Source organism: Ustilaginoidea virens, chromosome 5 (genome assembly GCF_000687475.1).
Source record: "Ustilaginoidea virens chromosome 5, complete sequence".
Taxonomy (NCBI): Eukaryota; Fungi; Ascomycota; class Sordariomycetes; order Hypocreales; family Clavicipitaceae; genus Ustilaginoidea; species Ustilaginoidea virens.
Window position 1 is genome coordinate 239,950 of NC_057320.1, and position 27,848 is coordinate 267,797.

Below are 27,848 nucleotides of genomic sequence, written 5' to 3' on the forward strand. Positions count from 1 at the left end.
ATGTACACGAGTACTACAAGATTGCCAACAAAGTGCCTCATCTTGATGGAATTGGAGCACGTCTGGGATCCGCAGGAGATTGTCGACAAGCTCAAGGTTATGGACCACATGCTATTCATACATGGGTGGTTCGGCGTTTCCACTAAAGCCGCGCGAGTGCGGCCACAACCACGACATCTTGGGAGGACTACTCGGCACATTCAGCAGCTTGTGCGGCCCCGAGGAGATTGAGCGCGACTTGGCCGGCACCGACGTGGAAGCCGTCTCGTTTTGCTTCAAGCAGCTGTTCCTGAGGACGGGAGGAGCATGGACCAAGCTGGCCATCAGCAACAACCATCGCGGACCATCGCGGACCATCGCGGAGAGAGGGATTGGATCCCCATTTGTGGAGGGGTCCGCCACCAGCCGTCCCGCGGCCGACTGCCTATCCAGCGTCGTGGACCCTGGCCGTCTCCAGCAGAATGGACAGGCGAGAACCGTGGTCGAAACCGGGATCAACGCCACCCCTAAGAAGCCCATAACGATCCAATTCGAGCGTTGACCCGCAGGACTTCCACTTCACCTTCCAAGGGATGCAACTGCGGGAAAGGGGTAAGAACCGGCACCGTCAGCAAGGAGCCATGCCGACGCACGTCCCAGCACCGACTATTGCTAACGACGAAACAGGCGGGGTACTAGTGCAGCGCGCCTCCATCCTCGGAAGCATCCTGATTCCCGCAGGCGACATAGTCCAGCACCGCCACAAGCTGCTGCACAAGCTCCAGCCGCCAACGCAAAGCCGTCAGGATGGGGTGGACTGCGTAAGCGGCACACCGTGGGCAGATCGATCCTCGGCCCTCGACGCGTCCTCACAGGTGGTAAAACAACGTTAAACTAGCCCACCTCTAATCGCTGCGGCTCGCGCCTCTCGAACGGCAGCCCAGCCGGGCAATGCATGAGCCGCAGGGTCACGGGAAACTGCGGGTGCGCCATGACGGGTCCTTTCTCGCTCATTTTCGAAGCCCTCACCGCAGTCGACGGTGTTTCTCCCCCCCACCTCTAGAGGACGCATTCGCCATGTTCGACGCGGACAACGTTCATTTTCAAAGATGGCCTGGGGCTCATGCAGCTAGGCGACGTTGGGAGGACGTTGAGGCCTCGTCGTATTTGGCGGCGACGTCGGTCGCACCCCGCGAGCTGTAGGAGGGCCAAGGTGAACAAGGCTGCTTGGTCGGCCCCGAGGGTCACGCTGGGAGGGGCGCTCGTGAGGGATGACCTACTTCACGATGGGTTATGGCTACGTCGAGACGGGCGGGTCGGGCAACTAGCTGGTTTGAAGGAGTGGCCCGGCAAGTACAAGGCTTGTAGGCGTGTCCGCAGATGAGTTCATGTCCAACGCCAAGGGTTGGTCACGTCTCGGGCAGACTTGCGACTGGGGTCACGGGGCTGGTTGGTGCAGCAGCCTGTTGCTGCCAATATATATGTATTTGTCGATGTACGCGGTGCCCGGCCTAGTCATAGTGGTAGTGTAATCGATAGAGCCCATGAACTAGTAATGTACCCAACTGTATCGTGGTATATCTTAGCTGATGGGCTCTATCAACTACCCTACCACTATGACCAGGCCGGATGCAGCGGTAGCGTCGCTACCTTTGACAGTATGAGCCCGGTTTGCGTCCGGTAAAATCTACTCAAGTCTAAAAGTATATAAATAAGCAATTGCAAGTTATACTTGTCTATTCTATCTACTCCATCTACCTATTTGCTCTTTGCAGACCGTTTGCCAGCGCCGCCAGCTGCGTCAGCTTCGTGCTGCCCGCGTACGAACAGCTGCGCCCTACTTTGCAAGAGTGATGATACGCACTCTATGCAATGTGTTTGTTTCTTTCCTTGCTGTAAGAATTCCTTCCCCTCTTTACTGATACCGGCAATAGGTCAGCTGGGCATCTTTCTTGCTATAAATATTCCTCCCCCTCTTTACTGATACCGGCAATAGGTCAGCTGGGCAGTCTTTCTTGCTATAAATATTCCTTCCCCTCTTTACTGAAACCGGCAATAGATACAGCTGGGCAGTCTTTCTTGCTACAGAAATTCCTTCCCCTCTTTACTGAAACCGGCGATAGATACAGCTGGGCAGCTGCTAGACAACGACCGGGGAATACCCAGCCAGGAAATAAAATTTCCCGTAGTTCAGTTCTATTTATTACTAATTTACAACTTGGACTTCTTAAATATGCTGCGTGCGCGCGATACTGAGGCACCGTGAGGTCATAGGTAACGCACCACGCGGTATTACAGTACAGCGACGACTGCGACTATCAAGAGAGGAAAAGGCAGTCAGGGGTTGAAGGATGAAGCCGGCGATGTGGCATTTATGCGTTGTGCCGCGGTCACGTGTGGTGCTGGCTCCGCAACGATGGTGCTTGCACCCAATCGCGTCACAGGGAAAGGCGGGCCACACCGGTCGGATGCCCCTGATTGAACCGACGATGCCGACGACAGAAGCAAACATTACTCTAGTGGCTTGTAGAATCGTAATGGTCGCTGATGGGAGATATATTCCGGCGGTACATGCTACCAACGCTGTTTTTCCCACACTTATAGTTCTGCGAGGCCGTCTTGTAGACATTGGCCGTGGCATGCAGCCTTGTACAATTATGAATCGCACGGTGAAGAAAGAAGTGGCTCGGCTTAACAAGGCTGCTGCAAGGTCGGCTTATCTTGCCTGGGTACTGATACAATCCAGATACTTTCATTAGCGACGAACTTTTCGATGATTGGCATCGGTTGAAATCATTCCCTACGGCCTAGCGGTTGCAAGTAGGCAGGCTCACGTATATCTTGCATGTGAAATAAAAGCAAGGGGAAAACAGGCCCTCAGAGGCATCAGCTGTTTCTTGGCCGTGTCGCCGTGGCAAGAACCCGGGAGTAGTCGCCGCTGGCCGTCGCAGTCTGGCGTCTCGTCCTGCCGCCCGACAGCCGAGCAGACGGCATTTTCGCAAAAGGTCGGGTCGAACGGGAGCCCAGTCATGCTTTTCCTGCAGCGGCGCGTGACAAACCTGGCCACGGGGTACACACGGCCTCGCTGTGAGTGGCGTGATGCGGAGCAGCATCGAGGTGATGGCAAGGACATCAAAGCATCGAAATCGAGCATCGAAATCGAGCATCGACATCAAGCATCAGCTTCAAGCCAGAAGTACATCAGTAATTCGTAAACCAAGCAAGCAAACGCCACGGGACGTTCGGCTCAGGCAGCGCGTGTATCATGATGCAGCCCGCTCTGGTCTTAAAGCACTGCATGTATTTAAACAGCCACGTTCAAACTATGTACTCGGGCAATTCCCGGGCTCCAAGGCCCGGCCAGGCCAACCCGCTGTTCCACCCAATTGACCAGCTCTGACCAAAGCAATGTCTAAAAAATTGTAAGAAAATACAAAGTGACCAGCGTCGAATCTGTCGCAGATCCTAGAAAAACGCAATTTCATAACTCATCTCCCGTGGCTGTTCATCCTTCCCGGTCTTCCCTCCCGGCATTCTTCCATGCTCACACGCCCGGGCAGCGTGGCAAGTTCACCGATTTTTTGACTGGAGCCGGGCATCCATGATATTTCATGGTGTAGCAAGCGCCGTGGATTTCTTGTTTCAAAGTCAGCACTCGTAGTCGCAAGACGGGACAGGGACAGTGTGTCGACATACCAGGGCCGCCAGGGTCGCTTTTACTGTGCACTCCGTGGCCGTGCCAGGGAGTTATTTGGTTGGGCTTGCTGCACCCATAATGAGTCTCGGCGTCTATGAAGCGGGTCTGCATACAGTTAGTACGGCCCCCGGCATGATGATTGACGGGCTGCGGAATCGTTGCTTACGACGACTATGCCGGTGTAGAGCGTGTAGTGCGGTCTATACCAAAGAAGGCATTGTGTATGCGCATCACAATTACCGGAATAACCTATCGAAGTCGTGAGGCTAATAGGACATGTCAGAAGAGTTGGGCGGCTGAAGATGTAGCAAAGCAAGGCAAGGCGGAAGGGGAGGCCCTGTTTCCAACCCAATGCGTGCGTGACCTACGTTTTTGGCGGTGGGTTGACGGTGATGCCGACCGCGGCGAAAAACTGGGTAAATGAACCGAGCCAGCCCGCGCCAAACTGGTACGTGCTCACGGTTAGCAGACGACGCTCCCCCCTCCCTTTCTTCTTCTTCTTCCTGGACTTACCTTGGGAATCATGCTGGTGAAGCTGAAGGAGAGGCTGCTGGGAATTGAAATTGTATTGGTGTGGGAAATGGAACCAGCGCCGCAGAAAAGAGTGTCTTCATAATGCCATTTGCCGTAGGCATCGTGGTTCATGTGTTGAATAATGCCGTGTGACAGGGGGAAAAGACAGGCTCCCTTGCACATCGGACTATATCCGGTGCAGAAGTCGCGTTTCACCAGCAGCCTGGGGTTGCGCTGGGTAAGGTTGAAGCCGAGATAGTGGCTCTTGCCGAGAAGATGGTTCCTGCAGGAGAAGCAGTCGATGAGCATGCATAGTACAACATTACGCTGACTGGGGGGGGGGGGGGGGGGGGGGGGATCCCGGGGTTTCCTGCTTGGCACTTGAGAGGTGGGGAGGGCCAAAGAGCAAGAGAAAGAGGAGGCAGAAACCTTACCGGTACGCCTCGGCGTCGGCGTCGTTGAAAAGAAACCGCTTGTGTTCGTCGTAAAACACATCGGCCCCCATGAGATGTTTCTTGAACTGGTCCAGCGAGAGCTTTTCCACGTCAAAGTCCTGGTACGTGAGGTTCTTGCCGTCGACCACGGTTTTTTTGACCACCATGGGGACGCCGTCGTAGATGGACGGGTCGGGCTCCCAGGCGGAGTAGTCCGATGCGTCGTACTCTTGGAATGCGTCCTCCCCGAGGCCGGGGCCCTTTTTGATGAAGAAAGACTGGGATTGGCCCTTTGGGCCGCTTGGGGGGGCTTTGAGGGATGCTGATGCCGCGAGGCCGAGGCATTGGCTCGCTGCCAGGAGGAAGGGCAGCAGATGAACCATGCTGCGCTTGTTTTGCGTGCGTGTGCGTGCGTGTGCGTGCGTGTATGTGTGTGTATGTGTGTGTGAGGCAGAAAAGAAGAGGGGGAACTGGGCTGAGATGTCTTGCTTTGTTTTTGTTGGCGAGACGAGGCGGATTCCAGCCCGTGTTATAACGTTTCCGCGCAGAGGGTGAAGCGAGCCATGCTGCCGGTCGTTGACCCTCCCTTGCCCTCGATTTTTCCCCGGGACAGATTATCTAGGAGTTATCTAGGATCTTTTCACTGCCCATCTCGAATCAGTCTGATACAACGGCCCAGCCCATGGAGGAGATTGCCCGAAAAGAGCCGTTGGAGCCAGGAGGTGATTTCGTGCAGCGCCCGGGATCAGGGGCGACAGAAGGACGGATCGTGGCCAGGCAGTTGGCGGGCAGTTGGCAGGCAGGCAGTCGGCGGGCATCGGTCGAGGTTGACAAACGAGTCCGGCGACCAATCAGCGGCTCGGGCTGGATACCCCGGTTGAATTGCAAGCAGGTAAACCCTATTCATGCGGCACATGAGAAACGGACACACAACGTGGCTATTTACCCCAAGACATGCTGGAGTCTGGAGTCTGGAACATGGGTGGGCGGCGGCTCTCATCAAATGCCGCATCGCGATAGCCGAGCGGGCGTTGACCGGCCCAGCAGGGCTTGGGGGATGGGGGATGGATGATGCCATCATGATGGGGAACGGGGGACGGGACACGGGGGTCCCCGGGGGCTCCTTGTTCCTTGTCGAGAAGAAATACTCGCGAGAGATGGCCAAGGAACCCCGCCAGCTGCTCGCCGCCCCGCCCCGCCCCGCCGCCGCTGTCGTGCATAAGCCTCGACGGCCCCCGGCTGTCGCTGTCGCGCGTGAGCCCTGGTTTCATCTTGAACCGCGTAAATGTTCACCGGCTGATTTCTACAGGAAGGGGGAAGGCCCTGCCCGGAAAATTGGAAAAACGATGCGCGCCAGACAAGACACACTCGACGGGGGGGGGCCGCCAGCTCTGGCGCAGCCACTTGGCCGTTGCAGAAACAACATTCTCCCACGAGACGATCAGTTCCGTATCGGACATGCCGGTGATCGGGTTTCTTCTATAGCGCTGGAACTGCCGCCTAAATATGGCGCGTCTCTGCAAGTCATCTTTTGGGATATTTCCGCCGGCTGGCATGATGTTTATGAATAGATTGCTTTGCTACAAGGTTAGCCATCTGACGATCCGCTGCAGGAGGGCAGGGAGGGCAGGGGGGTGTGTGACGCCAGTCGAGCAGCCAGCCCAGCTGGCAAAGAAGAAGAAGAAGAAGAAAAGTTGAGGGAGACTGGGGTGGTGAAGCAATGGGCACGTGGCATCTGTCTGCCGCATGCCGCGATATAAAGTGGGCGAGTGCGACTGCTGCCATCCTGCCATCGCGCGGCGCTCTTCTTGCAAACTCACCAGACACAGTGTCGTGCGGTGTCGTTTCTTCTTCTTCTTCTTCTTCTTCTTCTTCGATTTCTTCTTCGATTCTTTCATCTTGGCCTGCTTGCAATGCTGGTGCCTGCTCTGTCAATGGCTGTGTTCCCGACGCCGGCCTTGCCGGCCTTGCCTGCCTTTGGACTCAGACGCGTCCTTCTGGTGGCCTTGGCGGCTTTGGCTGTTTTCAACCCGTCCGAGGCGGCCAACCTTTGCTACAAAGTGGAAGATAAAAAGTGTACGGGCTACCACGCCCAGACACACCAGCTGCCCAGATATCCGGGCCGCACAATATACACAAAGGGCTTCAAAGGGGGCACAATCTGGGTCAAGTTCCAGTCCCGCAAAAGAGTAGATCCCAGGTTGGTCATTCCCCCCCGGTTCCCCCCCCCCCCCCCCCCCCTTCTTTTCTTTTGACAGCCCCTGCTAATTTCGTGACGTAGCTCTAGCGTGACGCAGAATCTGGTTTACAACTTCAAGCTCCGGGATTGGAAGGGAGTGTACTGGATCCAACTGGCGGATTCTGAAGATGTGATGCATTGCTACGCGATATCCGGCGACTGCGATGTCGTGGTTGAGGACTGGGAATATCCCAAGAAGAAGGGGTATCCGCAGACCTATCTCCTCTCATGACGCAACCCAGCGGAGACTTTTGCCTTTATTTTGTTTTTACCTTGTGTGTTTTCCCGATGCAAATAGTCGTTTCCTCTCCTTCTTCTTCTTCTTCTTCTTTTTCTTCTCGGACCAAGTCAAAGTCGCAGTCACCTTTTTTTTTTTTTTTTATCGTAGTTTTTAGTTTGAGATTTGATCCTCAGTCTCCGACGCGGACAACAGATGAGCCGATGCAAGACACACCCCGTGAAGTGAAAAAAAAAAAAGACGCGTGAGCCCCGTTCGGCTGGCAACCTCCAACCCACGCGTGCTTCGTCTCAATGACGCAATGCCCCAGTTCTCCAGTGGCGCCTCCACGTTTCCCCCGGCCAGGGTCCACTATCCATGTCGTTTTGTGCCAGGTGGCTCGTCCCCCCGGCACCCAGCCGTACCAACCGGCAGGCCCGTGGCGCTGCAGCCAATGGCCAGTCACATAGTTGCTCAGGGGCCGGCGCGAGTGCCGTCCCCCCCGGCCGCTTTCGCATGACCGGGTTTCGCAGCTGCCGGCGGGTGTCCATCCGTCGTCGTCGTTTATGCCAACCAGGATTTCAGACGACGCGACAACGCTGTGGTTTCGGGAACGGTTTGCCCTTGTGCTCTGCAGGGATGTTTATTTTCTTTCGTGCCCGTCTTTTTTTCCTTGTGCTTTTCCCAGCCTCTTTACCCAGACCGCCGCAACCAACCAACCAATAGCGCGCCAGGCTTAGGTTCCCCGTCGCGATGCTGACTTAGTCAGTCACCGCCCACACCTGTCTGCTCCGATGAGGCAGCAATCATAGCCGCAGTCTCACAGACCTCTCGGTTATTATCACCACCACCACCACCATCATCATCATCATCACTATTTGACAATCTGGCCATCGATAAGAAACACCATCAGGACCAACGCTAGGGGCTGGCGCGCAATCGTTATCTGATGATTCCAATCTATCACAGTTGGAGTCTTTATCCTCGCCACGCGACGCTTTCCCAAGTGCAGGGAGTTTGGGATATATAATTAGCGCCTCTATCCCTGTCGTCCCCGTTATCCTATCCGCGGGGAACTGAACTCATTGGCAACCCCCGTACCCCTTTTATGCATGCTCCCCTATCACGGCAGCCACGCCACTAGCTATGCCTGCCTGCATAAAGCTTGTTTTTACCTGCCGCGTTGCAGGCTAGCTAGGCATGCGGGACTCCGCAGCGACTTTTTGACCATGCAGTAGAAGCCAAGCCCAAGTCGTAAGATGCCTCAGTACTTTTTTTTATCTACGCTGCGTAGACACGCTTCCTCTTCCCTCCACCCGAGCGGATGCGTCGAGATATGGCTACAAGTCTTTTTCTTAGAGCGTGCCCGGCTGTAGGGTTTCTGCATAGAAAACGACATTGTAGGATTTCCCTTGTTGTATACAAGTCCCTTGCGTGCATTATAACAGGTCGCAACGCAAGGCGCACCACTCTCTATGTTTCTACATCCACTTTAACCTTTAAGAAATTCCTACCATGTCTCCCCCGAATGCAATATATTCATATATTTATTCTGTAGGGTCCCGAACCATTGCAACAGCTGCCGTATTCAACACACAAAAGTACCTTGGGCATGGCAAGCCATATTTCGTCCTCCTCCGTTACCTGCGTGTATAATAATGCAATCAAAAATCACCCTCTGTGGTTTCCGGTTTAGCCCCATTGTATAAACAAAAGAACCGCCGCAGGGTACTGCATTTTAGTTTGCTCCTTGGCAGATGTGCCATAATAACCCCGGCCTGTCGTGCCGCATTTTCCCGTTTCGGTCCGTCCGTCGAGCAGTGTCGTCGCCTACCCCGGCCAACGTCACATCGATTGCGCAGCACGGCCAATACGAAAAACGAATCTTGAGCGGGACGTTTGATTTCCCGTTCCTCACGAGTCACGACCATTGCAGAGCGGACATGCCGAAAAAAGCACATGTAGCTACGGATGGGGCGAGATGTGGAAAAAGAGGACTACAACACCCTTTGCTTGCCCCCCCCTCCCCCCCCCCCCCCCCCCAACCCCGGCAGCCACGAGATTAGACACCCACTCGGATAAAATTGGCAGTTAAAGAAACTCATCCTGCGGGGTGAACAGAAAGCTTGTATATGCTTAATACAGTGCTTCCTATCGCCTCTTCTGAGGGCAATCAGTCGTCTTCCGCCTGACTAGGGACGCGGGACCTGGGGCCTTGGGCAGACACTCTTGGCCACCCGACGACTCTAAATCTGTGCGCTGCACTGGTGGAAACACGTGTTTTTGGTTCATAAGATTCTCGTGGAAACAAAGCGGACATCATCTTCAACTCCCAAGACCAAGCTATTTTCCGGAGACGGGAGCCTCCATCTCGAATTCCCTCACCAGGTGCCGGTCAACGCCCCACCCGTCGGTGTACGCCCGAGGTCCTGGGACGGCACGACTCCTGTATAAGGGTTTGATTCCCACGGTCGAAATCTCAAAAGGACGCAGTCGTCATCGGCAACAACGACTACCCATGTCCTTATGGAGCTGGCTGAAATGCAAAAAAAAAAAAAATTAAAAAAAAATTGGGGAAGGCCCCGGCGGTAGCATCATCTACCCCCTGACTCCCCGACAAGGCTGTCGCTGGCGTGGCGGGCTTGGCCCATCGTCGGCCAGCCCTACCTGGGCTGCGGGCTCTTGCTGCAGGAGCCGCTTGCGACTATGTATGATGCCGCGACCACAGGGGTTGCGGATGACGCCGTGTGTGTGCCTGTCGGTGAGCGCCGTGTCCCCTTGATTGCGGGCGTTTCTTTCCGGATCGTACCCTCACGGCATCCAGCGGTGCTGTCACGAACTGCTTCCGTTGTCAAGTACCGCATGCGCATTGGCCTGGCTTCTCAGCACGAATCTCCCCCCCCCCCAAAAAAAAAAGGCAGAGTCTGAACATGACGCTTACATGCCCGAAGCCCGCCGCAGTCAGCCAATGACTCGGGGTCATCCGTCTGTCTGCCTGCAAACAAGGGCGCATGCGTTTCGTATTCGGCCCGGGGCGGCCGGCCGACTTGGCAAAAAGGGTCCTGGCCCCCTGGCGACTGCTAAAGCAATCCCCGTGCGCATTGCGCGCTGCGCGTCTGTCATTGTCTTTATCCCGCGGTGGGCGAGCGGCGACCCTTGATCCCCGCTAGGCCGTCACACGAAGCACGTCATGGCCAAGGGCCGAGGCTTGACCTCTCTTTCATCTGATGACGCTGACGATCGATCCTAAATCGGTAAACCTATGTACTCCGCATTCGAGCAATCCATCAGGTATGGAGACTTCCCCCGCCTTTGCACCGCTGGATTGGCGCCCCTCCCCACTGTCGGCGGGGATACCGGTGGATCATTATATGTGTCGGGAATATCCGGATACGAATGTGGCACATGTAACCGAGGGAACAGTAGCCCCTTAGGGTTACCCCCGTGCCCACTATAAATAGCTAGTGACCTGAGTACTATTAAGACAGGTCAGGTCAACCCTTTACAATATACCGCTTTCTCTCCCTACTTCCTAATATAGTAGCAATTATATAAATAACATAGCAACCTCATCATTCTTATCCTTTTATTAGGTGCTATAGCACTATATCGTTCGATATCTAAGATTATACTACGGTTACCGCTCTCCTCGGATATCTATTAAGGTATAATAGTAGATTCCTACTAGATCTATTAAAACCTCGTATTACTATTATACTCATATAGCCTCTTATAATAAAAAGGAAGCTATTCGGAAGATCGCGATACTTTTTTATAGTTTAATTTTATCTATAATTAACCTATTTAGTTAGATAATTAGCCTTTCGTGCCTAGAATATTGCAGATAGTAAAGATAGGTACCGATATGGTTAATTATAATAAACCTATATATATTCTAATATCCCGATACAAGTGGGATATCTGGTATAATTATATTTAGAGTAAGGCTTAGGTAAGGAAGGTATAGGATCTTATTAATCCTAATTAAGCGATAATCCTTAATAAACCTAAGGATATTTCGCTCTAACTATATCGACCTATTTTAGTATTATCGGCGGAAGAGATACTAACGGAAAATAGTCCTTTTAGTAATATTAAGGCAGCCTCGGCATTAAGGGCAGTATCTAGAGTAACGCGAAGCTATTTATAGCCAGACTAATAGCTAGAAGACCCGAATAACTATTTTAAATAGAGATAAATCCCGGACGGCCTAGGCCTTAACGAATGGATTAATTATATTAATAATTTATTAAGAAACGATTGGCATAATTATATTAAGCTAAAACGGGCCCTTTCTAAATATATAGAGTAGTTTAATATAACCTTCGGCTTAGAATTTAAGCAGATAATAATAATAAGGTCGATAATAAGGGATAAATTATATATCCTAGTTGAATACATATAGCCGGTAAAGACTATTATTACCGAGCATATTGTATAGCGCTTCGTTTAGGTTATAAAACGGAATCTCAATAAATATAACGTTTTAGAATGGCTTAGTAAAGTATTAACTATTTACGACCGATTAGAATAAAGTGGCTTAGTCCTCTTATTAGGGAATAAGCCTGCTAATATATTAGTAAAAGCCCTCTCTTAGAAGTATCTTAGTATTTAGGATAATATCGATCGGGAAATTACTAGAGCTAAAAAGCTAGGGTAATATATTGACTTTCGTAAGATTATTAAAGATGTAAGGCAGTAGGTAGAGCTTTAAAAAAAAAGGAATATTACTGCTAAAGGGAAGTATACTATATTTACTATTAAAAGAAAGCCTTCGTTAAAAGCCGCTACTGCCCCTAGGAATATTGCTAGTATAGCTTTAGCTTTAGCTTTAAAGGAACTATTATTAGAATTAATGCCCTATAAATACTATAAGCAATTATATATTAAAAAAAAGGGACCGTATTATAAGAGCTATTAGGCTCTTATTCCTTCTTTAGTGCCTAATAAGTTCTACTTAAAGATTTAGAAGGAAATTAAAAAGGCTATAATAGTAAAGATAAAGTAAAAAAATAAAGAAGTATAAGCTATATTTAAGGCCTTTTAAGATATATATAATAATAATAATAATAATAATAAGAAGGACTCGATTAAATTAAAAGGAAAAGAAAAAGAAAAGCAGGCCTTTACTATAGAGGGTATTTCTACTAAATCCTTCTCTAATAAGTCTCCCGCTTTATAGGCTTATATTATTATTAATACTAATGCAATAATATATATATTTGTTGCAAAATGGTGATTCAGAACACTGTTGGAAATGTACTGGATACCGACAGTGGCGTACAAGGCGTTGCAGAATAAAACAAAGAGCTGGTTAAAGATTTAAAGCGCACAAGAGGTTGACCAGAGCAAAGATGTTAGGGAAATCTGATTCTAATTGTTGGTGACTATTCTAGCTAGAAAGAGGGAATTTTGGGCATATTTCTACCATCTTGAAAAAGTGGTTGAAAATAATGAAAAACCGCAAAAATAGCGAAAAACCCGACGAAAAGTCGGTCTGCCTAACCGTGCCCAGTCTGTGCCCAATATCCTACCCAGTGCACACCCAACCAAGCCCAGTAGCTTATAGCGGTGTGCCGGATGCCCTATAACAGCCTGCCGTACGGGCCGGAAGCCCTATATTGGTGTGCCGTACGGGCCGGAAGCCCTATACCGGTGTGCCGTAAAGGCGTGGTGTAGCGGGTGACTGTATGTAGAAGGCCGAAAGTGCTGATTTGCCTATTTGGTAATCCTGTAGAAATGCGCCGCCTGTTGTGGGCCCTGTGGCCCGCTGTGACCGGCCGCTGTGGCCGGCTGTGGGGCGCTGTGCCGGTGCCGTGACCGGCGCTGTGGCCCACTGTAATCGGCGTTGTGGGGCGCTGTGCCCCACCATAGCGCCTGGTATAGCTACCGCGATATCTTAACGTAGAGACGTCGTATGGTGGCGAGACCAGTACCAAAATACAGCTAAAAAGGCGCTGATTTTAACACCTCCTCTGATTAGCAATATGGCTAATCCTAGCGTTAGAATAAAAGAAAGAAACCCTGTAAAAAATCAGAAAAAAAAGATGATGATGCTATAGGGATTGCAGCCCTAATAGCTGCCGAAATATGGGGAATTTCGGGCTTGGAAGTGGTTTGGTGAGTCTATCTGCAGGTATATCTGTCGTGGGTAAATAAGATATTTTTACTAGGCCACCGTTGGCCTTCTTACGTATATACCGGAATTTAAGCAAGGTATGCTTAGTGCGGGCATGCTGATTTAGGTCATTTGCATTAGAAATAGACCCTTAGTTATTGCAATATAGTAGTATCGGGCGTTGAATATCGACCTGGATTTCTTTAAATAAATTAGATATCCACTCTATTTCGCGAAGCGCCTTAAGTATTGCATCAGATTCGGCTTTAAGTGTTGATAAAACCATAGTCGAAGACCGTTTTAACCTCTAGCTAATAGGCCCACCATTTAAGGTAGTAAGATAACCACCAGTAGACTTAGAAGTCAGCCGGCATCTAGTAAAATCGCTATTAGAAAATGCAGCTAATACTATGGTAGCTTTAGCGGCTCGGTAATAAATGGCTGTATTTGCCGTACCAGCTAAGTAGCGAAAAGTGCCTTTAGCAGCATTAAGCTGTGTAGTGGAAGCCTATTGCATATATCGTGATAGGTATTGCGTTGGAAAGGTAAGGTCAGGTCTTGATATTATTATCAACCATATCGATGTCCCTACCAGCTGCTGGAATAAGTATTGATTACTAGTATCCAGCGGCATATTACCAGCCTTAGACTCAGTAAGTATACCGGGCTATAGTAGGATTAGATGCGATCGTGTGTCCTTAAGGTTGAATTTCTTAAGGACTTCTGCAATAAATTGCGATTGGTGCAGCCATAACAGGCCCTTTTCTCTATCCCTAATAATCTATACTCCTAGAAAGAAGGAGGCAGGTCCTCAGTCTTCTATAGTATAAACCTTATAGAACTTAGTCTTAAGTTAGTCAATATAGCTCAGATCCGGACCGACAATTAAATAGTCATCTATATAGGTTATAATAAAGGTATGCGTTCTTTTATTATAGAAGACGGCAGTATTAGAAAGTAATGGCTTAAAACCCTCTTGCACTAGAAGGTCTTTTAATTATAATTACTACTCGCGAGGGCCTTGTTTTAGCCTATATAAGGCTTTCTTTAATAGTATAACCTATAATATAGAGGGGTTATATCTAACCTTAGTAAGCAAGGCTAGAAGTCGTTAATGCTATAGGTCAGACTATAAGGCTAGATTAGGTAAGAGTAGGCTTTCTGCAAATTCTAGAAAACTAGCTGGAATCTCTATATAAATCGTCTCTAGTAGTTCACTATTTAGAAAGGCACTAATAAAGTCGATCTGCTCTATTTCCTAGTTGTTTGCAGCAGCAAGAGTAAGGATAATCCTCTATATTAGTGGGATCGAAGTAGAGGCATAGGTCTCCGTAAAGTCTTGCCTAGATACCTGTATAAAGCCTTTAACAACTAATCGTGCCTTATATTTAACCGGGTTATTATTCGCATCTTTCTTAACGCGAAAAATAGGCCGGTTACGTAATATTTTCCTACTAGTAGGAATACTAGTCTTAGGAATAAATTGGAAGATATTTAAATCGATTAATTGCTCGAATTCCGAAAATAAGGCTTTAACCCAGCTATCTTTTTGTGGGCTGTGTAAGACTTCCTTCCAGCTATTAGGCATACCTTCTGGGGCCCGTTTTGCAGCCTTAATCTTTGCTGCATAGCAAATATCGTAAAAAGCATAGGAAGGGGGGAAATCCTGTGTGGGAGCCTCTGGGGGGCTGCCTGGGTATCCGAAAATCTGGTCGTCTTTCGGCTGGGTGGGTGGGAAAGCACCCCATTGGTCAGTCTGTGGGTCAGACTGTTGGTCAGACTATTAGTCAGTCTGTAGGTCAGGCTGTTGGTCAGCCTATAGGTCTAAAAGTAACCTATAGTATCTATAACCTAGGATACCTTACACGTCTCGTATCTGTGGCTGCATTCTTCCTCTAATTTTACCCCTAATAGCCCTAACCTGGTATAGCTGAATAGGCACCTTTTCTGATACTCGAAATATTTTCTCCTACGGTCTCTTATTTAAGGCGATATCTAGACTCTCGAATTTCAGATATTCTAGTGTAGGCAGCGTTTTACTATGGCGAAATGCTGCTTTTACTAGGAAGCCGGGCGAAAAGGCAGAATCTATTATATCGGAAAGTCGCAGAAAATCAGTATGTATGGGGCTTTAAGATTCGGACTATTAAAAATTTATTGTGTGGGGCAAGTCAGAATTTTCACTTATACGGGGTATGCCTACTTTTATAATGGATTCGGAAAATCTTAGTAGTTGAGATTCCTAGTGATGAGAGCTTTCTGCATTTCCTAGTATTTATAGCCTTTTTGTATAGGAAAAGGGCGTAAATTCCTTAGCCGGTGAAAAAGGACTGTCTTGCCTAAGCTAAAAAGCTGAGTTAGACTGAAGCGATTTGGAATCGAAAAACGGCGAATTGCTGGGAAATGTTGCAGAGTGCTATAGCAGGCCAATTAGTAGGCCTACTGGTTGTGGTGGATCCGTATGCTGTATTAGGCCCATTTATGGGCCCGTAGGCTGTATTAGATCCGTGGCCTGTAGTAGGCCTGTGCCTTCGGCTATGCTAGAAATAGGCATATTTTGCCGAGGCGACTTCTAAATAGGCTCTTCTAGAGCAATTTGGTCGATATTTACCCCCTCTAAATTAGAAGGCGGTTGGAAATCAAAGGTGCCCTCTAGGCCACTTGAAATAGGGCCTATACCTTCATTTTAGTAGGTGAAAGTAATGAAAGAGGTCTTAGTGACGACCCGGCGATATGGGATATAGACGAGGTAGGTGCCGTTACCTAGCGTAGCTAGTAACCTACCTGACTCGGTCCGGGGGGCCAGCTTATAGCTGATAACCCGTTTTTCTGGAGGGATTAGCACTTCTACAGCCGCACTAATAGCCCTGAAGCTAGTAAGGTCGGGTAGGTAGTAGTGCGTAATTTCCGGAAAGTCCTTCTTTAATTCCTTAAAAGGTAACGAAAAACGGTTTAAGACTGCTATTAGATTTACTAAGGTAGTAATACTAAGAATCACTATAGACTAAAGGTAAGAAGGTAATCGAGACCAAAGTATAGTAGCTCTAAGTCGGTTAACGATAACCTATATAGAGCGTTCTACTAACCCATTTTGCTTATAAATGTAAGGGGAAGAGGTTAAAAAATCTATACCCTTAAGAGCTAGCCAGGCTATAATAATATCGTTGATTTCCTTGCCACTATTATAGTGGAATTTAATAGCTAATTTGCCGTAGCGATTCCTAAGACCTTGGAAGAACCCCTGTAATACTAGGAATACCGTGGGTCCTTCCTTATTGGGTAGTAAGTACACCCAACAGAAGCGCGATTTCCAGTCAACTAAGATAAGGCAAATGGGGCGTTTATTGTATAGTAGAGGGTTGATTTGGAAGATATCGCCCTCTATAATATCCAAACAATACATAGGGTCTGGTATAGCCCCTGATGTAAAACGCCGAACTGACTTTACCCTTTTATAGGCAATATAGTTAAAATCAGAATCCTTTACCTTACTGAGATCAGGTAACCCTGTGGTTGATGCACAGGTTTTCTTTAAAAGTTGGATTCCGATATGCCCAAGCCGGATATGCCAAAGTCCGGCTAGTAATAGCAGCTTTTGATATTCTGTATCAGCAGCTGGTATTATGACTGGGGCTGGGTTAAGGGTGACCGGGGCCCTCTGTGGTGGTTGGGCTGTATTGGGAATAGCAGCCTCTATTGGTACCACCGAAAAACCAGGACTAACTGGTGGGTCAGCTAGTAGGATTTCTTGCGAATTAGCTAGTGGAAGTAGAAGGTCCGAGTCAGCTAGTAGGGTAGGTAAATCCTCTAGTAGGGGATATTCCTCATATTCTTCTAGGTTGGCTAGGGCAGGTATTTCGACCGAGATATTGTGTGAAGCCGGGTAATTCTAGCTAGTATAATGTAAAAACGGCGAATCTACCCCTTTTTATTGTAAAAAGAAGCCATACTTCTTAAAATTAAGAAGCCCAATGCACTTGTTATTGCTATTAACTAGGCTTTAGCCCTAAATACTGCCACGATTCAGATAGTGTTTAATACCGCTAAAGATATTAATATCAAAAGCTGGTATGAAAAGGGCGTTGGTTAGCTCTAAGGTGCCCCACTAAGGTGGGTTGGTGGCCTATAGCACGGTAAAACGCGCTGTGCCCCACCCACTAGGCTTGATTAGGCCACCACCTATGCTAATAACTGGTCTGTTTCCGGTATAGTATTAGAAGTAGGTAAAGTGCTTTTTATCGTTAATGATATACACCATAGAACCAGTATCGTAGAGCAAAGAATCTGTTAGCGTTTTCCCACCGGATTATGCACTATAGCTGGTAGCTAGAAATTGCATATATTCGCGGTCCTAGAAGGAAGAATAGGCTGTCTCACTAGGTATAAGACTTAGAGTATTATAATTCCCTAGTACGAAGGAATTAACAGTCTTTTCCTTTTCGTCGGTCTTTTATGGGGTATCTGCTTTATTAGCTGAATCTTTCTTTTCTTTCTTCTTCTTATTTTCCGGCTTGCCTTATGTGGCTGAAGAAGACCCTTATTGGGTAGAAGACCCCTGTTTCTTTTTGTTAGCGTTGGTAGTAGTGTTTTTACCACCCTTGCTAGTGTTATTACTAGCTGGCTTGCTACTATTGTTAGTAGCGGCACCCTTAACCTTTGCGAGGTGGGTAGTAGCCCTTGCTACTGATGACCCTTTAATGCGTTATTCTTCCAATAAATCAACCATATAAAATTGCAGGTTAATATTTAATGTATTTCCCTGAGTATAGGCGATTTTTATTATTATGCGGTGCCGTTCTGCCTACTAAAAAAAGATCCCTTCTACAGCATGTAAATACTGGCTGATTTGGTCGAAAGGTTGTATATAGGAGCCTAAAATTTGCAGCCTGGATAGGTAGCTATTAAAGGAGGCATTGAAAGATTCTAAGGTACCCTTATAGCCTGTAAAATTTAGTTGATAGAAGGCAGGGTATAGGTGGGTCTGCTATACGTCTGATAAGTGAGAATACTATTTGGTGAGTAATATAAAGGCTGACTCTAGGTCAGTGCACCAGTTAATAGCGGCAGCTGGTCCTTCTATGCAACTATTCTTAATAAGTAATAGTAAAAGTACTTACTTTAAGTCGTTAAATTTGCTAGCAATAGAAGGATCTTCGATGAATTTAGCGATATTGAGTGCCCTAAATTGAATCATAAGGGCCTATTTCTATTGGTCGAAGTTAGATGCCCCTTTTAGCTTTTGGGATTCCTGGAATCTATTGGCTGTTTTAGCTAGTTCCTTGATAGCTATAGCGCTAACTTGGCTGCTAATACTAGATAGAACCGGCAGGGGTTGCTACTAGGCTTTAGGTAGTGATGGTGGGTTATTTCCTTTACCCATAGGGGTTTAAAAGGTATCCACATCCATCATATCCTAGGATAGTGGGCTAGCAGCAGGCTTAATTAGTCTATCCACTAAGGTGCCCACCTTATCAGCCAAAAAATCGATTTTAGAGTTCATTCGATTAAATTTATAACTGAATTCTTTTCTCATTTCCTGTTGGTCTTCCCTGAGCTAGGCAATTTCCTGGTCATTATTAGATTCTTCTACCTCTGCCGTATCAGGGACTTGGTAGCCTGGGTTATTAGCGGTAGGAACATTCTGACTGGCCATTATAGGAAGAGAAAAGGTGCCGGAAAGTCTTAAAAAAGCGAAGAAAATCAAGACTGAAAATCTAGATAAAAAAATCTAGAAGAAAGCTGCGTTAAGGAATAACCTTAGAAAATCCTATTGCAAAAAGGATGTGTTACAGCTTAGTGTAGTAGCTAGGTTCCTAAATCTGGGATGATCAGTCCCTTGTTAGTAGATTTCTGGAAGGTTAGCTGCCAAATGCGTTAAAATCCTAAGTTAGCGTAAAAAAGTCTTAAGCTGGAAGCCTTGAGACACCGGGCTCATAACCTGTTGCAAAATGGTGATTCAGAACACTATTGGAAATGTACTGGATACCGACAGTGGCGTACAAGGCGTTGCAGAATAAAACAAAGAGCTGGTTAAAGATTTAAAGCGCACAAGAGGTTGACCAGAGCAAAGATGTCAGGGAAATCTGATTCTAATTGTTGGTGACTATTCTAGCTAGAAAGAGGGAATTTTGGGCATATTTCTACCATCTTGAAAAAGTGGTTGAAAATAATGAAAAACCGCAAAAATAGCGAAAAACCCGACGAAAAGTCGGTCTGCCTAACCGTGCCCAGTCTGTGCCCAATATCCTACCCAGTGCACACCCAACCAAGCCCAGTGGCTTATAGCGGTGTGCCGGATGCCCTATAACAGCCTGCCGTACGGGCCGGAAGCCCTATACCGGTGTGCCGTAAAGGCGCGGTGTAGCGGGTGACTGTATGTAGAAGGCCGAAAGTGCTGATTTGCCCATTTGGTAATCCCGTAGAAATGCGCCGCCTGTTGTGGGCCCTGTGGCCCGCTGTGACCGGCCGCTGTGGCCGGCTGTGGGGCGCTGTGCCGGTGCCGTGACCGGCGCTGTGGCCCACTGTAATCGGCGTTGTGGGGCGCTGTGCCCCACCATAGCGCCTGGTATAGCCACCGCGATATCTCAACGCAGAGACGTCGTATGGTGGCGAGACCAGTACCAAAATACAGCTAAAATGGCGCTGATTTCAACAATATTTAACAATAAAAAGTAGTTTCTATATATTAATAAGGCTGTCGATTAGTATATTTAAGGTGTATTAAGCACTACTAGGGTCTAAGGTATTAGAACCGTTTAAATCGTGCTAAAAGATAGACGAATTATTACCTTTACTAATATTTTATATATTCCTAAGATATTTATTAATATTCTTTCCGAATTATTAATAAAAAAGAAAGGATTATATTAGAATACCGAAATAGAGAGAATTTACCTTAGGAAAAGAAGAATATAAGAAAATATCTTTTAGATCCGTTAAATTAAAGAGAAACCCTATATTCTATATTAGGTAGGCGGAAACGATATGCCTATAAGCGAATTTCTTATAAGGGCTTAGAATTTTAGAGAAAAAAAGCCTTAATATACCTATTTAGCTTAAGGAGATAATCGCTAGCTAAAGATTTCGATAAAAATACCTTATACTATATAGTATACTTAATTTAGGCACCTAGGAAGGGATCTAATAGATTATATCTTTAAGGATATATTAAATATACCTCCTAAGTAAGAAAAATCGGATTATAAGGTTTATAGCAGTATAAAAATTATACAGTAGATTTTATAATACCTATAAGAGGTATTAATGCCTTAGGAACCCTTTAAGGTTATATCTTTTAACCTTTTTATATAATCACCTGCTTTTAATAGTAATAAATATATCGCATTATTTACCTACCGATTTATAGGAATAAGGTTAATATTTATAATACCTAGGAAATTAGACCTTTTAGGTTATTAGCTAACCTTTAAGTATTAGGTTCTACGCCTATATAATATAAAAATCGCAATAGTTATCTCTAATAATAAAATAGCACTCTAGATATTATAAAATCGGGAAGAAGCTAGGTAGAAAGGTATTATACTTTAGTTATTAAGCCTTAGTTACTAATATTAGAATGGTTATACTGAATGTTCTAGGGGGGTATTAAAGATGAAGATATTGCTTTTAAGCATTTAAGTAGGATTTCCCGAGGAATTATAGCCTATTATAGTAGAAGTAGTAGTTTACCTATTAAATTATATGCTTAGGAAGTCGGGAAGACCTTACGATAATTAGAAATTACTACTCTAAATCCTTTAACTTTAGCTTTAATAAAATCGGCCTGCCTAGGGATATCTACTAGAAGATATACGCCTTTAAATTTACTACCTTTGCGCTTATAGATATAAGGCCTATATAATGACGAGGGATAGGATATTATACGCCAGTCTAAAGCTTAATTAAAGGGCTTATATCGGCTATTTAGTAGGATATATCTCTACTACCTAATACCTAATTTAGGTACCTTTATTAAAGAGAAGCTATTAATTTAACTCAAGCTATATTATATTTAATAAGACGATCTTCTATAAGGATAAAGACTAATTGCCGATACTAGCTAAATAGAGGGAGGACTTTAATACCTTTATCAGTAATATTAAGGAAACCCCTATCGTTAATGATTTTAAGCTTATTGCATTAGGGAATCTAATTAAGAACCCCTTTACTAACGAGGTTGCCCCTAAATAGGATATAGATAAGGCTATCGATTAAGATATTACGCTAATTAATACGATTAAGACTATTAATAATGCCCTTTAACCTATTGCTATTAATTTAAAGGTTATAGACTACCCTAAAGAGTCGATCGCTTAAGTATTACTTTTATTACTGCTATTTTCGCTTAAGCTAGATAATTAAACTAAGCCGATACCTCCCCTTAATGATATATTCTATATTAGGGTTAATAATATTAAAAAGAAGGATTATAAGGTCTTTGCGGTAGCTATAATAAAGCTATTAGCTATAATAGAAGCCCTTTATATTACGAATATACCTAAAGAGCTAGCGATATAGAGAGAGCTTTAAAAGTATTCTAAGCGCGAGGAATTTATTACTACCGCTAAAAAAGAATACAGTAAGGTCACTAATAGGGAGATTAGGTATATTATTTATCAGAATGATTTATCTATAGACCCTAAGATTAAACTATTAGACCTAAAGTGGGTGTTCGCCTATAAATAGCACTAAGATAGCTTCCTTACTAGTTATAAGGCCCGATTATATATTTATAGTGATTAATAACCTTTCGACCTTTATAATACCTAGGCTGCCGCGCTTACGGTATATATTTTTCGCCTCTTAATAGCCCTAATGTATTACTTTAACCTAGATACGCACTAATACGACTTTATTATAGCCTTTCTAAATATACTACTTAATGAGACTATTTATTATAAGTAGCCTAATGGATTTCACGATAATTATTTATATATTAAGCTATTGTATACCCTCTACGGGCTTTAAAGGTTGCTATTACTATAGTTTAAGGAGCTATTACGATTCTTAATAGAAAGGGGCTTTATATAGGTCTATAAGGACCCTTATATCTTTATTAACGATGCCCTTATTATGTTTTTCTATATAGATAACCTAATCGTCTTATATTATAAGTTATAGGTAGAGGTATTTAAGTTATTTCATACTGTGCTAATAGGCGCTTTTAAAATTAAAGACCTTAGCGAGTTATATTAGTTCCTAGCTATTAAGGTTATTCGCGATTATACGTATTGCAATTCTCAAGGTTACTATAAAAGCAGAGCCTTACTAGCTAGCTAGATAGCACAAGACTGTCTGCGACCTGTGAACTAATCTTAGTATAATACTAGATTTTCCACTAAGTCCTAAGACTATACAAGTGCTATAAAGCAGGGCAAGTGTAAAGGCAAGGCAAATATAAGATAACCAGAAAACGCAGGGAAGGTAAGAAGTTAAGAGGCATGTAGTGCATTAACAGACTCGATTGTGCTACCCTTCTACTATCTAGAAAGAAGGGGAAAAGCTATCCTATATATACACGAAGGAGGGGTGGGCCCAGGCATCCAGGGAAGCCAGTAAGAGGGCTCCCTGTAATGCTCGCTATGATACGTCAGCAACCCCGCTATATCCGACCTTTCCAACCACCCTAACCACCGCACTAGTAATTAGTCACCACGCTAGTGACTAACTACCACACTAGTGGACTAGCCACCACGCTAGTAGGCCACCATGCTAATTTAGCAATGCCACACCACGCTAGTAGGCCGCCACCACGCTAGTAGGCAACCACGCTAATTTAGCAATGCCACACCACGCTAGTAGGCCGCCACCACGCTAGTAGGCAACCACGCTAATTTAGCAATGCCACACCTTTTCAACAAGGCCTACCTTACTTGATATACAGTAAATAATCCACTGAAAATCCTTAAGGTAAAAGGCAAAGTCCTAAGGTGATACTACCATAAGTCCAAGAGGCGGTATAAGGGCCAGAAGGTTAGTAGGCCAGTAGGGCATAAGGCCAGCAGCCTAGTAGGCTACTATAGGATTTTAACAATACGGAAGGGAAGCTATAGCTTACCTAAAGGGTATACTTCGATAAGCTTGCGATTAAATATAACTTTACCTTTTTTAATAGAAAGTGTTAAAATCCTATAGTAGCCTACTAGGCTGCTGGCCTTATGCCTTACTGGCCTACTAACCTTCTGGCCCTTATACCGCCTCTTGGACTTATGGTAGTATTACCTTAGGCCTTTGCCTTTTACCTTAAGGATTTTCAGTGGATTATTTACTGTATATCAAGTAAGGTAGGCCTTGTTGAAAAGGTGTGGCATTGCTAAATTAGCGTGGTTGCCTATTAGCGTGGTGGCGGCCTACTAGCGTGGTGTGGCATTGCTAAATTAGCGTGGTGGCGGCCTACTAGTGTGGTGTGGCATTGCTAAATTAGCGTGGTGGCCTACTAGCGTGGTGGCTAGTCCACTAGTGTGGTAGTTAGTCACTAGCGTGGTGACTAATTACTAGTGCGGTGGTTAGGGTGGTTGGAAAGGTCGGATATAGCGGGGTTGCTGACGTATTATAGCGAGCATTACGGGGAGCCTTCTTACTGGCTACCCTGAATGCCTGGGCCCACCCCTCCTTCGTGTATATATAGGATAGCTTTTCCCCTTCTTTCTAGATAGTAGAAGGGTAGCACAATCGAGTCTGTTAATGCACTACATGCCTCTTAACTTCCACCTTCCCTGCGTTTCTGGTTATCTTATATTTGCCTTGCCTTTACACTTGCCTTGCTTTATAGCACTTGTATAATCTTAGGACTTGGTAAAAAATCTAGTATTTATACTAAGATTAGTTCACAGGTCGCAGACAGTCTTGTGCCATATAGCTAGCTAGTAAGGCTCTGCTTTTATAGTGACCTTGAGAATTGCAATAGAAAGGAACCCCCTAAGCACCTATTAAATACCGTAAGACTTAAGAAGTATAATAGAATAGCTAAACCTAATGATACCTAATAATACTAATTAATAATAAGATTATTAGTATATCTAATTATAATTACTAGGCTTAAACTAGGCTATATCGGATCGCAGCTTTCCTACTTCTTTTAAAATCTTAGTCTAGACTATTTACACGCGGCAAAAAAGGCCCTTAACTATAGCTATGCATAGAAGAATACTACTATTAAATCTAGTGCCAATAACCTGGAAATATAGGTATATTTAAATATATCCTTTACTAACGATATTATATCCCGATATAGCTCATAAGGATATATAATTAAGCTATTTAGTAGCCCGATTATATATAAAGCTAGTCAATAGGATATAGTGATAACATTATCTACAGAGGCTGAATTGCTAGCGATTTTATATACTGCGAAAGAGGTTATCGCATTCCGCAGGCTCTATAAGGAAGTTAGGCTTTATTTGGTATAGGATATCCCTACTATTTAGTATAATAATATCTAGACTATTCGCCTATTAAAGGAAGAGTTTTTAAAACTTATAACCCGGCTTTATTATATTAATATTTGTTGAAATCAGCGCCTTTTTAGCTGTATTTTGGTACTGGTCTCGCTACCGTACGACGTCTCTACGTTGAGATATCGCGGTGGCTATACTAGGCGCTATGGTGGGGCATAGCGCCCCACAACGCCGATTACAGTGGGCCACAGCGCCGGTCACGGCACCGGCACAGCGCCCCACAGCCGGCCACAGCGGCCGGTCACAGCGGGCCACAGGGCCCACAACAGGCGGCGCATTTCTACGGGATTACCAAATGGGTAAAACCAGCACTTTCGGCCTTCTATATATAGTCACTCGCTACACCGGTCATTTATGGCAGACCGATATAGGGCTTCCGGCCCGTACGGCAGGCTGTTATAGGGCATCCGGCACACCGCTATAAGCCACTGGGCTTGGTTGGGTATGCACTGGGTAGGATATTAGGCAGACCGACTTTTCGTCGGGTTTTTCGCTATTTTTGCGGTTTTTCATTATTTTCAACCACTTTTTCAAGATGGTAGAAATATGCCCAAAATTCCCTCTTTCTAGCTAGAATAGTCACCAACAATTAGAATCAGATTTCCCTAACATCTTTGCTCTGGTCAACCTCTTGTGCGCTTTAAATCTTTAACCAGCTCTTTGTTTTATTCTGCAACGCCTTGTACGCCACTATCGGTATCCAGTACATTTCCAACAGTGTTCTGAATCACCATTTTGCAACAGGTTATGAGCCCGGTGTCTTAAGGCTTCCAGCTTAAGACTTTTTTACGCTAACTTAGGATTTTAATGCATTTGGCAGCTAACCTTCCAGAAATCTACTAATAAGGGACTGATCATCCCAGATTTAGGAACCCAGCTACCATACTAAGCTGCAACACATCCTTGCAACAGGATTTTCTAAGGTTATTCCTTAATGCAGCTTTCTTCTAGTTTTATCTAGATTTTCAGTCTTGATTTTCTTCGCATTTTTAAGACTTTCCGGCACCTTTTCTCTTCCTATAATAGCCAGTCAGAACGTTCCTGCCAATAACCCAGGCCATAATAACCCAGGCCATAATAACCCAGGCTACTAAGTCCCTGATACGGCAGAGGTAGAAGAATCTGATAATAACCAGGAAATTGCCCAGCTCAAGGAAGACCAATAGGAAATAAGAAAAGAATTTAGTTATAAATTTAATCGAATGAACTCTAAAATCGATTTTTTGGCTGATAAGGTAGGCACCTTAGTAGACAGACTAATCAAGCCTACTGCTAGCCTACTATCACAGGATATAATGGATGTGGATACCTTCTAAACTCCTATGGGTAAGGGAAATACCTCTCTACCTAAAGCCTAGCAGCAACCCCTGCCGGTTCCATCTAGTATTAGCAGCCAAGTCAGCGCTATAGCTATCAAGGAACTAGCCAAAACAGCCAACGGATTCCAGGAATCCCAAAAGCTAAGGGGGGCATCTAACTTCGACCAATAGAAACAGGCCCTTATGATTCAATTTAGGGCACTTAATATCGCCAAATTCATCGAAGATCCTTCTATTACTAGCAAATTTAACGACTCAAAGCAAGCACTTTTACTATTACTTATTAAGAATAATTGCACAGAAGGACTAGCTGCCGCTATTAACTAGTGCACTAACCTAGAGTCAGCCTTTACGTTACTCACTAAATAGTATTCTCACTTATTAGACGTACAGCAGACCCACCTATACCCTGCCTTCTATTAACTAAATTTTATAGGCTATAAAGGTACCTTAGAATCTTTTAATGCCTCCTTTAATAGCTACTTATCTAGGCTGCAAATTTTAGGCTCCTATATACAACCTTTCGACCAAATCAGCCAGTATTTACATACTATAAAAGGGGTCTTTTTTTAGTGGGCAGAACAGCACCGCACAATAATGAGAATCGCCTATACTTAGGGAAATACATCAAATATTAACCTGCAATTTTATATAGTTGATTTACTAGAAGAATAATGCATTAAAGGGTCATTAGTAGCAAGGGCTACCACCTACCTCGCAAAGGTCAAAGGTGCCGCTACTAATAATAGTAGCAAGCCAGCTAGTAACAATACTAGTAAGGGTGGTAAAAACACTACCACTAATGCCAACAAAAAGAAATAGGGGTCTTCTACCTAACAATAAGGGTCTTCTTCAGCCACATAAAGCAAGCCGGAAAATAAAAAGAAGAAAGAAAAGAAAGATTCAGCTAATAAAGTAGATACCCTATAAAAGACCGACGAAAAGGAAAAGACTATTAATTCCTTTATACTAGGGAATTATAATACTCTAAGTCTTACACCTAGTAAGACAGCCTATTCTTCCTTCTAAGATCGCGAATGTATGCAATTTCTAGCTACCAGCTATAGTGCACAATCCGGTGGGAAAATGCTAATAGATTCTTTACTCTACGATACTAATTCTACAGTGCATATTATCAATAATAAAAAGCACTTCACCTACTTCCAACACTATACCGGAAACAGACCAGTCATCAGCACAGGTGGTGGCCCAATCAAGCCCAGTGGGTAGGGCATAGCGCGTTTTACCGTGCTATAAGGCACCAACCCACCTCAGTGGGGCACCTTAGAGCTAACCAACGCCCTCTTTATACCAACTTTTGATATTAATATCTTTAGCGGCGTTAAACACTATCTGAATCGTAGCAGTATTTAGGGCTAAAGCCTAGTTAATAGCAACAATAAGTGCATTAGGCTTCTTAATTTTAAGAAGTATGGCTTCTTTTTACAATAGAAAGGGGTAGATTCGCCGTTTTTACACTATTCCAGCTAAAATCACCCGGCTTTATATAGTATCTCGGTCGAATTACCTGCCCCAGCTAACCCAGAAGAATACGAGGAATATCCCCTGCCAGAGGATTTACCTACCCTACCAGCTGACTTAGACCATCCACTAGCTAATTCTCAAGCTAATCCACCAGCTAATTCGCAAGCTAACCCACCAGCTAACTTACCAGCTGACCTACTAGCTAGTCCTGGTTTTTCGGTAGTACTAACAGAGGCTGCTATTCCCAATATAGCCCAACCACCATAGAGGGCCCCGGTCACCCTCGATCCAGCCCTAGCAGCTGATACTGAGTATTAAAAGCTGCTATTACTAGCCGGACTTTAGCATATCCGGCTTAGGCATATCGGAATCCAACTTCTAAAGAAAACCT

General features: G+C 45.4%; 5 protein-coding genes across 5 annotated transcripts; 3 read left to right on the plus strand and 2 right to left on the minus strand.

The window, feature by feature from the left end:
• Positions 1-541, plus strand: UV8b_06086 (uncharacterized protein; the record flags this gene model as incomplete). Its single annotated transcript, XM_043143583.1, has 2 exons — positions 1-128; positions 205-541. 2 exons carry the CDS (start codon positions 1-3, stop codon positions 539-541), a joined length of 465 nt encoding a protein of 154 aa, XP_042999518.1.
• A 31-nt stretch (positions 542-572) lies between these two features.
• UV8b_06087 (uncharacterized protein) lies at positions 573-872 on the plus strand (the record flags this gene model as incomplete). Its single annotated transcript, XM_043143584.1, has 2 exons — positions 573-591; positions 667-872. 2 exons carry the CDS (start codon positions 573-575, stop codon positions 870-872), a joined length of 225 nt encoding a protein of 74 aa, XP_042999519.1.
• A 2,651-nt stretch (positions 873-3,523) lies between these two features.
• On the minus strand, positions 3,524-5,006 carry UV8b_06088 (uncharacterized protein; the record flags this gene model as incomplete). Its single annotated transcript, XM_043143585.1, has 6 exons — positions 3,524-3,615; positions 3,676-3,781; positions 3,843-3,942; positions 4,045-4,121; positions 4,190-4,472; positions 4,624-5,006. The coding sequence occupies 6 exons, from the start codon at positions 5,004-5,006 to the stop codon at positions 3,524-3,526; spliced, it is 1,041 nt and encodes a 346-aa protein (XP_042999520.1).
• Positions 5,007-5,368: 362 nt separating this feature from the next.
• UV8b_06089 (uncharacterized protein) lies at positions 5,369-5,701 on the minus strand (the record flags this gene model as incomplete). The annotated part of the gene is made up of 1 exon (XM_043143586.1): positions 5,369-5,701. The coding sequence occupies one exon, from the start codon at positions 5,699-5,701 to the stop codon at positions 5,369-5,371; it is 333 nt and encodes a 110-aa protein (XP_042999521.1).
• An 835-nt stretch (positions 5,702-6,536) lies between these two features.
• UV8b_06090 (uncharacterized protein) lies at positions 6,537-7,094 on the plus strand (the record flags this gene model as incomplete). Its single annotated transcript, XM_043143587.1, has 2 exons — positions 6,537-6,823; positions 6,905-7,094. 2 exons carry the CDS (start codon positions 6,537-6,539, stop codon positions 7,092-7,094), a joined length of 477 nt encoding a protein of 158 aa, XP_042999522.1.
• Between the last annotated feature and the right edge of the window lie 20,754 nt (positions 7,095-27,848).